The 11,455-nt window shown below is 35.3% G+C and overlaps 1 protein-coding gene across 12 annotated transcripts; it reads left to right on the top strand.

Annotated features, from left to right (window-relative positions):
- The first annotated feature begins 1,054 nt into the window (after positions 1–1,054).
- LOC121203460 (probable LRR receptor-like serine/threonine-protein kinase At5g37450) lies at positions 1,055–7,758 on the top strand. Of its 12 annotated transcripts, XM_041081447.1 has the most exons (13): positions 1,055–1,127; positions 1,226–1,262; positions 1,360–1,506; positions 1,585–1,656; positions 1,748–1,822; positions 1,912–2,055; positions 2,154–2,225; positions 2,316–2,387; positions 2,467–2,541; positions 2,823–2,890; positions 3,229–3,347; positions 3,950–4,078; positions 6,088–6,314. In XM_041081447.1, exons 3-10 carry the CDS (start codon positions 1,469–1,471, stop codon positions 2,836–2,838), a joined length of 564 nt encoding a protein of 187 aa, XP_040937381.1. In that variant the 5' UTR covers positions 1,055–1,127; positions 1,226–1,262; positions 1,360–1,468; the 3' UTR covers positions 2,839–2,890; positions 3,229–3,347; positions 3,950–4,078; positions 6,088–6,314. The 12 variants fall into 12 exon arrangements, with proteins under 12 accessions (XP_040937381.1, XP_040937371.1, XP_040937379.1 ...); XM_041081437.1 differs by lacking the exon at positions 6,088–6,314 and having other exon boundaries at positions 2,467–2,757; positions 2,844–2,890; positions 3,950–5,055; XM_041081445.1 differs by lacking the exons at positions 1,055–1,127; positions 1,226–1,262 and adding an exon at positions 7,446–7,758 and having other exon boundaries at positions 1,341–1,506; positions 2,467–2,757; positions 2,844–2,890; positions 3,950–4,064; positions 6,088–6,155.
- Positions 7,759–11,455: the final 3,697 nt, after the last annotated feature.

Raw genomic sequence — 11,455 nt, 5'->3', positions numbered from 1 at the left:
ATCAAAAATAAAAACTTAAAGATTTAATATTTAAAAATTTAGTCCATATTTCAGTTAAAAAATTTAATATTCAAAATAAAAAAAATTTAAAAAAATGATAATCTCAATATAAAAATTTTGAAAGAAAAAAATAGAAAAAAATAGGTTAAAAATGAAAAAAAAATCAAAATTAAGAAATAGTGGCGTTTTTGAATAAAACGCCGCTAAAGTTGAGCTAAAAAAATTAAAATTAAGAAATAGTGGCGTTTTTTAGAAAACGCCGGGCCATTATTTTTTTTATAAAAAAACACAAAATACCGCTCGTTAACCAAATCCCTCAAATTTCTTTTTTTCCTTCTACTCTCAAAATTTGCCCCCAAATTTCCTTTTTCCTTTTCATTTCACTGCACTAAATTCACCCACCATAGCTACTTATTTTCTCTCGATCTGTTAAGGTTTTTGGAGAAACAAATGGAAGTTGAAGAGAAGGAGAACGAGGAAGAAGCTCTCACATTTAGAAGATGAAAATCATGTTCTACGACAAAAAGCATTGACCCCATCCCCGAAAAGCAACCGTTCTAACTTTTTAAAGTCATTTTCAGATGTAAGTGCTTGTATGTTTTGTCTTTGATGGCTTATTGGTGCGTTAACCATTGTGTTTGTTTTTCCAGTCTGACAGGCATTCTTTGTTCAATTTCTTCTTTATTTTCTTATTAAATGCCAGTGAGGAATTTAGGGGTATTTTCAAGAAGGAAAATCCTAATGTGAAGGCTGTATCAGCTGTAAGTGAATTAGTACCCCTTTGAGCATGATATTGGATATATGTTTTGTAAATGACTTTGGGGGTTGTTTCTTTGAACTTCTTTGCTTGGAGGTTGGTAAAGCTGCGGAAGAGATGTGGAAATCCATGTCTGAGGAAGTAAGTGCTGGAAATCTTTTTATATGGATAGCAATGTGTTCTAGTTTTCGATAGGCATTGATTTTTGAATGACAGAAATTCTGTGTGGCTTACTGTTCTGAATTTATGCATATGCATTATCATTATGATTTTAATGCTTGTATTTATAAAGGAAAAGCCCCTTATGAGGTCAAATCTGGACAAAGGAAGGTTGAGTATGAAAACAAATGAAAGCCTACAACAAAAACAGGTAAACGAAGTTCAAGGTTATTTCTTTTATTTCGAGTAATAATTTGCTTGACTTAGCTACTTTAACCCCCTTTTTATTTTGACAATCATAATTTGTAGGAAAATTCTGCTAATGGCATCGGAGATGATCACGAGGGTGAGGTTGATTTTGTTTGGTTTATAATATATTCTTTGTTACTTCATCATATTGCATTGTTAAACCAGTTTCGAAATGCCTGTGTTGAATTTTCCAGTTGACGCACTGCAAGCTATTCGGCGTAAGCTCAAAGATCCAAGAAAAATCTAAGGAACTGGAGAAAAGGAGATCCTTGCGTTTCGAACTGGACCGGAGTAATCTGCACCATGCCTCAACCTGATGGCTTTTTGCATATTCAAGAACTGTATGTATTTTCATGTATTCATTGGTTGCCATCATTATTTTGTTTAAAATGAGTGATACGTTGTAATGTTTTGGGCAGGCGGATGCTAAACTTGAATCTTACTGGAAAGCTTGCTCCTGAACTTGGCCAGCTATCTAATTTGACTGTACTGTAAGTGGTGCCAATGTTTTGGAGACTTCAGATATTTACTCAAGTTCACCAAATTCTTGCCTTACCATCAATGACTCCTTACTTGGTGCAGGAATTTTATGTGGAATCACAATATTACAGGAAGTATACCTAAGGAGATAGGCAATATAAAATCATTGAAGTTCCTGTAAGCAAACTCATATTCAGAAGCTAACAAAAGCAAGTTTCAAGTAAATGAATGCAGAAACCTTATAAGATTAGTGATCATGGTTGCAGGCTTTTAAGTGGGAATCAGCTTTCAGGACCTTTGGCCGACGAGCTCAGTTTTCTTCCTAACTTGTTGATGTTTCAGGTGGATTTGAATAAGATAACAGGTTCACTGCCCAAATCTTTTGTCAACCTCATCAGCTGCAGGCACTTGTGAGTAAATAATACTACTAAATTAAATTTAAATGATTTTTATGTTATGAAGTAATGCATTAATATAATAAATTTTCTATGCATTTTGTTAACTGCAGTCACATGAACAACAACTCAATCAGTGGGCAGATTCCGTCAGAGCTCAGCAGCATGCCTGCACTTATACATTTGTAAGCTCAGTACTAATTCCATTGTCACAAATTCCGGGCTGTTATGGATGAATCACCTTAATATAGCTTATATCCATGATGGATGTGCAGTCTGCTGGACAACAATAACTTAATGGGGAATCTACCACCAGAGTTTTCACAGATGCCTAAATTGAGAATACTGTAAGTTTACCGTTAGTTAATATCTTGAATTGGATGGAATTTTGATTACATCTCATACTAGTATTTGTTTGTATTGCAGCCAACTTGATAATAGCAATTTTGGTGGAACAGAGATTCCGGCTTCTTATGGCAACATGTCCAACCTAGTGAAATTGTCAGCTTCTTTCCCTTTCTCTATTGACTATCAGTTTATTCAAAGGGAAAAAGGATATAAATATTTATTTCTGATAGACAGATTCATGTGATACTTTTTCTTTGAAATAGTATTGTTCATGGTCATTGAACTTTGTTGTTACTGCATGGCCTGCACTATTTATTTCTGATGCTGTAACTCGTTTCAATGGCTTTCAAGCTGTCAAAGAAAGAAAAGGTGATTGAGGGTTATATTGTCTTGTTGTTCCATGATGTGTTTTTTATGTACTTACTGTATTACAGGAAAAATGGTGCATAATGCAGGATAAATGGATTAATGGTGCAAATGGTGAAGCTCTAGCGCAGTGCAGGTAAAAAACCGTTGCTTCTGAAATTGAGGTTATGGAAAGAAACTAAACTTGTAATAAATAACATAAAAATTGGATAATTTTTCTATTTGATCTTCCTTATTAAGGTGTTATTTCCTTCATTGAACTCAATCATAAATTCATAGAGACCACCTTGTCGAGGAGCTGATTGGCTGTTAATGTATAATTAAATTTATAAGATGTAATATTTAGCCAGTTGCTAGTCTTGTAACTTGGGCCATTTTGACTTCATATACATATTTTTGTTAGATTCTTTTTCCTTACTTTTGTTTTTTATCTTGCAGGTTTTTATTGTTGAACCTATTCTATATGTTATGCAGAGGCCAAGAGCAAGGACTTTACAAGCTGTTCAAGTGTATTTTCAATCAGTAATTGCAACCAAAGATTTTATCTACTATCTACTGCCTTACATTTGTCACTTCACATCATTGCCTTAAATGTAAGCATTCTTCTGCTCATAAACACTTTTTACATTTTTGCTCCTAAATTCTCTTTATTATTATGTATTATGATGAATTGATATGGACCTTCACTGCAATTTTTGACTTCATATACATATTTTTGTTAGATTCTTTTTCCTTACTTTTGTTTTTTATCTTGCAGGTTTTATGTTGAACCTATCTATGTTATGCAGGCCAGAGCAGGACTTTACAGCTGTTCAGTGTATTTCATCAGTATTGCCATTTATCTATTATGTTAATTGTCATTCACATCATTGCTATTAACATTCTTTTTTTTACATTTTTGCTCCTAAATTCTCTTTATTATTATTATATGAATTGATATGGACCTTCACTGCAGTTGCTTTGATTCCCATTTTATGCCGATCACTCGACCTTTATTCAGATAAACTAGAAAGCCTAACCAGTATATTACAAAGGAACAAATAACTAAATCGCAATATCTTTTCTAACATATATTATATATATTTTTTATTTCAAGTAAAATAGCCTTAGGACCTTAAAGACTTGATTTTAGATATATATATATATATATAGTTTTCTAGTCTCACCATGGTGATTTGCATGGATATGTTTGTAGGAATCATCTAAATCTGGGAATTGGAGCAAGGAAGTGAAGCATGAAGATGATTCTGATGTTCTCATTGAATGCCGAAATGTGTACAAATCATTTGGAGAAAAGCACATCTTGCGAGGTGTGAGCTTCAAGGTTATATATATTTTTTTTTGCTTTTATGTTTTCTTTTATTCTAGAGGTACTTGGGGGACTATATGAAGGTCATTTCAAGTTATTAGTCACCTTCAAACTCCCCAATTGAATATTCTCTTTTCATTAGTGTTTTGGGGTTTCGACGTTCTTTAGAACAATATTAAAGGATTGAAGCTAAGGCTGCATGCCGTCATTGATTCTTAAAGGCCAGTTATCTGGTTGTTTGGTTCTAAATTTGATTAGTTTGGTCTGTTTCCTCTCCTGTACCATCTTCCCTTCTTTCAGCCTCATAGTTTTTATTATTAATGTCCTCTTTCATTGGTGTATAAAGCGATGACATGATTACAATAATTGGTTTTAATCTATGATGCTCAGACTTGAGATGCTTGGCTGAGTAATTCTATGACAGCTTGATACTGGCAAGAATTTTGGATCTGTGTCAAACATGGTTGATGGCTGGATATATTGACAACTCATTGGCTGCCTTGCTGGTAGTCTAGTAGGTCTAATGGTCCTTGGTTATCTAGATCCTTGTTGTCTATCAATCATGGTTGGTATGCACTCAACGTTTGACATGAAAAACTGGAAATTTGGTCCACTTCAAATTTGATGTTCTGATAGCATGTGTTTTCTGATATCAACAAGAAGGATAGAGAGTAAAAGAATGTCATATAATATGCCATCTTGGTTCAGGATTGTACCTAGTTCTATATTGAGCCGAAGCTCTTCTTTATCAGTCCATCTCAAATCAGACTGGACAAATTGTGTCTAATGATGTATACTTTGAATTTAGTGAGGAGTGGAAATTTAGAATCTCTGATTGTGTATTTGATTGGTGGTTAAGTAGGTGATGTGTCGGTCATGCATGATGTATCATGGATATCTATAAACAATTTAGATGTTTTGTTGTTTTTATTAATAAACAAGATGCTGTATTTGGACTTGCTGTTAGTAAAAGACTTGCTGTATTTTATTTATATCTTTATATTTAATCTAATTTTTATTATTTATTTTAGTTTTGATTCTATATTTTTATTTTTATTTTAATATTTAATAACTTGAGTTCTAAGTTTTGTTATTAATTTATTATTTTAAATTCTAAATTTGAATTCATCAAATTTTATATTTAGTTTTAAAGTTAAAATTTTCATACAAAATTTAATTTGATAATGAATTTTAATAGAAAATTTTTATATTTATATCATGGATATTATTCTCCTCAATATTTTGATAATGAATTTTAATTTTTCATGACCTTTATAATATTTTATAATATTTTTTTTTAAATTTCATGACCTTTAACGGCGTTTGTGGGAAAAGCGCCGCTAAAGGCCATGACCTTTAGCAGCGTTTTTAAAAAAAAAATGCCGCAAACTTTTGTGGCGCCATCTATAGCGGCGTTTTTTGTGGCGCTTGTAAAAGCGCCGCTAAAGGCTTAAAAAAACGCTGCTAAAAGTCAGTTTTGCTGAAGTGGTCATTAGGGATTATTGTGATTATGTGATCCGAGTGCTGGTTCTGTATGTCCTACCGGTGGCTGAGTATACCGGCATATGTTGCGGTTACTTAACAGCTTGTGTGAGCAACACCGTGTAGCTACGTCTTGACCCACAGCTTGTGTGAGCAGGCATGTTGATAGCTCTAGTGTGAGCAGTATATGTGTTATGAGATTGAGTTGGTTTCAGGCCATGATATTGGCACTTTGGTGCGAGTTTCTCATGTATCCGATAGTATTCCGAATGGTTCAACGGGTAAATAAAGGACGTGGTTGTGTATGAAATTGATACAAGATGGTACAGGTATGTACATGAACTGTATAAACTTAAATCGAAGAAGTTGTGAAGTTCATATATAAGATTATGATTGAAAATGTGAAAGGTTTGTTAGTTAAATTAATTACATGTTGATATGTTCAAATTGATAATTTATATAATCATTTTAAGATTGAGTTTATTTCATACAAGCTTACTAAGCTATAAAGCTTACTTTGTTTATTTTTCCATGTTTTATAGTGACTTTAAAGCTAACTCAAATTCGGGGATCGTCGGGGATTACATCACACTATCCAACTATCAATTTGGTACTTTTGAACTTATGTTTTGGTTATATGGCATGTATAGGTATTTTGAGTCATTTTGGTTATGAGTTGAAAATGATTTTGGCTATTTGAATTGGGTTGTAAAAGTTTATATTTTGGTTTGTATATATATAGCCATGAGTGATGACTTATTTTGGGTTATTTTGGTATGTTTGAATCATGTATATATAAATGTGTATATGTTTTAGTGAAATGTGTTGGATGATGATTGTGTGATGCTTGGTGATAATAGGTATTATAAGTGTTAAATGGTTGAGTTCTGGATATTCGTATGCTTGTGAAATTAGGCTAAACAATGCATATATGAGTTTGGTCATTTTTGATGTTTGGGTAAGAGAAATTTGGTATAAATTGGATGGCATATTGGGATATTATGTCTTGTATATTGGTGGTATTGAAATGGTAAAATGATGCTTGATTGAGGATGATTGAATACTTATTTTATGCTATGTTTGTGCCATTTGATTTTGGTATAGATGTGCATAAGTTTAGGTGGCAAAATGACTTGGTAAATAGCCTATTTTTGTCCACACGACAGAGACATGGGCGTGTGTCTCAGCCGTGTGTGACACATGGTTATGTTACACGGTTGTGTGTCCCCTGGTGTTGAAATTAAAATCAAGTTAGTATGCTCTACACGGCCTCACACACAGGTGTATGACTTGGCCGTGTGACATAAGTCAGTATACCCTACAGGTTTGGCACGGCTTAGCACACGGCCTGGCACACAGGTGTGTATGGCCAATTTTAGGGCACACGGGCGTGTGGTTGCCCGTGTGACTCAAGTCAGAGAGTTACACGGGGTCGGACACGGCCTGGGACATTGCCATGTGCTTCCATTTCGAATGTCCACACGGCCTGCGACACGGGCGTGTCTTCAACCGTGTGAGAGACACGACCGGGCTACATGGGCATGTGTCCCCTGTTTTTGAGAAAATTTTCTAAGTGTTCAAAAAGTTTCCAAAGTTATCAGTTTAGTCTCAAACTACTCTCAATGTATCTTTAGGGCCTTGTGAGCTCGTATTAGGGACAAAATGTTTGGTTGTGAATGGAATGTAAATGATTTGATTAATTTTATGTGAAATGTATATTTAAAATGTGTTATAAGTAATGCTCCGTAACCCTATTCTGGCGTTGAATATGGGTAGGGGTGTTACAAGTATAGGCCGTCTATGTATCAGGCACCGACCAAAATTCCAGTCACTATGCCATCGGTGTATAGGACACAACATAGTTGTACTCATATGTCGTTTATGTCACAAACACCTCCAGGATCATTGTTCTACCAAGGTGGTTTATCTTTTCAATCACTTATTCCTAGACCAGAAAATGCACTATGGCAACCAAGGAGCAACCCATCACGATCAACAGAAGGCGAAAAAGATAAGAGGTCGAGGCCAGTACCCTAACCAGAGGTTGAACCAAGAAGGAATTTTGGCGCACAACCGTTGCCCACCCCTATGTGGCACATATTTTGATTGGCATTTGCACTGATTTACTTTATCATTGTGCTCGTCTTGTTAACATTTAAATAAATATAAAATGTTTATATTTTATCAATGATGTATATTATTGTGTTTTTAAATGAATATCATTTTTTCATTGTAGTTGGTATTTGTTATCAATTCAAAATTTTAAATCAAGACTATACGTAGATACCAGATTATAATAAAATTGGTGTTAACGATATGTTGCACTTGTATCATCCCTTCAATGTGGACATAAAGGTATTGAATGTCCCAGGTTCCTATACCACCCGCATAACCTCGATCTTGAATATTTATTTTGTCGCGTATTTAAGTTGACTTTGATAGATCTTTTGGTTTATGACGCAATGATCTATCGGGTAACAACTTAAATAGAGCACTTGATATATATGGTCACTTACGTTCATCTGGGACTGGTGGCAATACGTGTTTCCAGACGTTGTACATATTTTCTAATTTGTACACTTCGTCCACAAAGCTAATGGGATCTAAACACTGATTGCTACATGCTGTAATTTTATGAGTGCATGGGAAATGAAGTACATCAAATCTCCTACAGTCACAATTCTTCAGTCTTAGGTGTACACAATACGCTCCATCGAAAATACCTTGTTTCAGTCTTTTGAATTCTGTTACTTGAAACCATAGTTATTCACACGAATGGCACACTGGATGCATACAGTTTGTGTTATGGCCTTTCTAATTTCTTTCAGTACATACTGACACCATGCGTGGCTTCCTTGGATATGCCCAACATAAATTGCCACTCACTTCAGATGGAAGTATGTCTCTTTTACAACTGAGATAAACGGTAAATGACATGTTCCCTTCAAAACAAAATTGATGCATTCTGCTAGGTTTGTCTTCATATGGCCATATTGTAGACCCCCGTCGTAGGATTGTGTCCATTGGTCGAAGGGTATGTTAGAGAGATAGCTAGCATCCGCACCGTTAATTGTCCGTAATTTTCCAACATCTCATGGAAATAGTCTTTCACGAGCTTGTAATATATCTAAAGAAGTGAATAGTGGCAATTACATAGTAAAGAATTTTAAAGAATCTTTAATAATGGCGATTACATACCCATGTTGGTCACTTGTGCTTGCTCAGCAGTGGAAGAATAGTGTTCATGGTAGTTTGATGCAACATACTTTAGACAATACCTATGGTGTGTATAGTCCTAGAGGCTTTCCTGTCGTTCAATTGCGGTCGATTTCTAGGTCCTTGAACGAAGATGACGCAAATATCAAGTTAGGGGCAAACATGCCTCCTTAACCGAGATAGGAAGAAATTTCAATCGTCTACTGACTCTCCAGGCATGCTTGCAAAAGCAATCGACAAGATTTTCCAATTGTCATCCTATGTGACAACCAACAACAATCGATGAGTATATCTCCCGTACATAAAAGTACCGTCAATCTGTACTAATGGCTTGCAGTACTAGAATACCGCTCGACATTGCTTGAAAGTCCCGGACAAACGTTTGAACATCTAATATCTATGAAGCAATTGCTCATTGTAGTACGCATGCTCTGTTTCCAGATCGGTTACGCAACCTGAGACATATGTCTCCAAGACCTAACACCACTGCCATACCACATTGTATGATGCATCCCACCCACTATGCATATTCTCCTATCCCTTTTGCTTTGCGATCCACGCCTTGCAGTACGAAAGTGTGTAATCGAACTGGGTACAAATATTTGCAATTAAAATTGGTCCAGCAATCCTAGGACTCACTTTCACCATAGGCAATATAATGTCTGCGATCATGTTAAAATCCAGTTTTGGATGATCCCATGAAATACTTGCAACCACACGAGTACTGTAACACCCCTAACCCGTAACCATCATCGGATTAGGGTTAAGAGGTATTACCGATCAAACTTAACATTTAACTAACATTTCACAACTCAATAAATATTCATTATCGAATAACATTCATTCACATGCACAATGTTCCTTAAATAGGTCTACGAGACCTCAAAACATGCTTAAAAGAGGTTCGGGACTAAACCGATTACATGTGTAAATTTTGAGAAGCTTAGAAAATTTTTATACATTTAAGGGTCATACGCTGTGTGAATAGGCCGTGTGCCTCACATGACCACCATACACGCCCGTGTCACAGGCTGTGTGAAAAAAGGGCATACATACTGACTTGCACCAAACGGTCGGAGACACGCCTATGTGCCATGGCCGTGAGAAAACTGGAGGGGTTATTGACTTGGGTCACACGGCTAACCACACGCTCATGTGCCAGCCCGTGTGCCACTTACGGCCAGTAAACACGCCTGTGTGTCTAGGCCATGTCAAAACTGTAAGGTATACTGCCTTAATTCAAAAGGGTACCCTAGGAGACACAAGGCCGTGTACCAAGGTCATATGTCACACACGGTCGAGCCATACGCCTGTGTGCTCAGCCGTGTGAGTGAAAATAGGCTTGGTAAAAGCCACATTTCTCACTCTCCTCAGGCATACCTAAACCACATCAAATTTACACCATTTTATACATTTATAAGCAACCAAAGCATGCTATTTCATACACATTTCATGCCATCTATCCTCAACCATTTCAACTACTAAATTTCATATTTAGAACATACCAAATCATTATGCCAAAATCATCGAAGCTTACATAAATACCAAATGCATTTCCTTATCAACTTATCAACAATTTCATGTCACAAAACATACCATATCATCATTTCAAAATCAAGCCACAATGTACCAACTTCCAAGCAATAATATTCCAACTTTCAACTATCCAAAAGAGCAACTATATAACCATACCAAACAAGCTAACACATAAAGCATTATATACATCACATATATCACTTATAAAACACATAATTTAAGCCAACTTAAATGGCCATACACATCACCATTCACAAGCCAAATCTCATGGCTTAAAATCATAACTCAAAACATATTAAGATAACACTAGCCTATACATGCCATATACCATATATACAAAGCTCCAAAAGTACCAACAAGACGATCGATAGTGTGATGACGTTTCTCGACAATCCCCGAGTTCAAGCTAGCTTCTATAATCTATAAAACAGTGAAAATACACATAGTAAGCTTTAAAAGCTTAGTAAGCCATATACAAATAAATCATCTCATGAATCAATATCATTTCCATCAATTAAACAAGATATGAATAAGCACATCTAATATAAATTTAAATTTACAAACCTTTTTCATGATACACATATTCAATATCATAATTGAATTCATCAAATACTTTCCTTTTCAATACTCGCATGAATCTCATACGTACCTGAGTCACTTAACTCATTTAGACATCTTTCTCGACTTGACTTTGCCCGTTGAACCGTTCAGAATCGTTAAGGATACTCAGCAATCACATATAGCTCGTACAATGCCATATCCTAGATATGGTCTTACATGCTATCACATATCGATGCCACTATCCAAGATAGGTCTTACACATAATCGATTAACAATGTCAATGTCTTAGACATGGTCTTACACGTAATCATAATACAATACCAATGTCCCACACATGGTCTTACATGTAATCACATCTTGATAACCTAATTCATGACATTCATATCCTATACTATTCCTAAGGTTCGTACAGGACTTTCAGATGTCGTAACTCTGTCAATTCTTACTCGTAGTCAGAATAGAGGGACCGGATCGACTATTCAATAACTTTTGATTGTCCTCGATCTAAATCAAAATTCTTTCGTTCTTAATCTATATATATTCAAAATTAATCCATTTAATCACCAACTCAATCAATTTCATCCACAAGCACATATT

Source organism: Gossypium hirsutum, chromosome A11, assembly GCF_007990345.1.
Source record: "Gossypium hirsutum isolate 1008001.06 chromosome A11, Gossypium_hirsutum_v2.1, whole genome shotgun sequence".
Classification (NCBI taxonomy): Eukaryota; Viridiplantae; Streptophyta; class Magnoliopsida; order Malvales; family Malvaceae; genus Gossypium; species Gossypium hirsutum.
The sequence above is the reverse complement of the archived record's forward strand: the minus strand, read 5'-3'. Positions and strand labels throughout refer to the sequence as shown.

Bases quoted from the DNA above. Each gene is read 5' to 3' on its own strand.
- LOC121203460 (XM_041081445.1), top strand. From the start codon at position 1,469: ATGCCTCAACCTGATGGCTTTTTGCATATTCAAGAACT. The intron at 2,056-2,153 runs GTGAGTAAATAA...TGTTAACTGCAG, and splicing joins CTCATCAGCTGCAGGCACTT to TCACATGAACAACAACTCAA. The intron at 2,226-2,315 runs GTAAGCTCAGTA...ATGGATGTGCAG, and splicing joins ATGCCTGCACTTATACATTT to TCTGCTGGACAACAATAACT.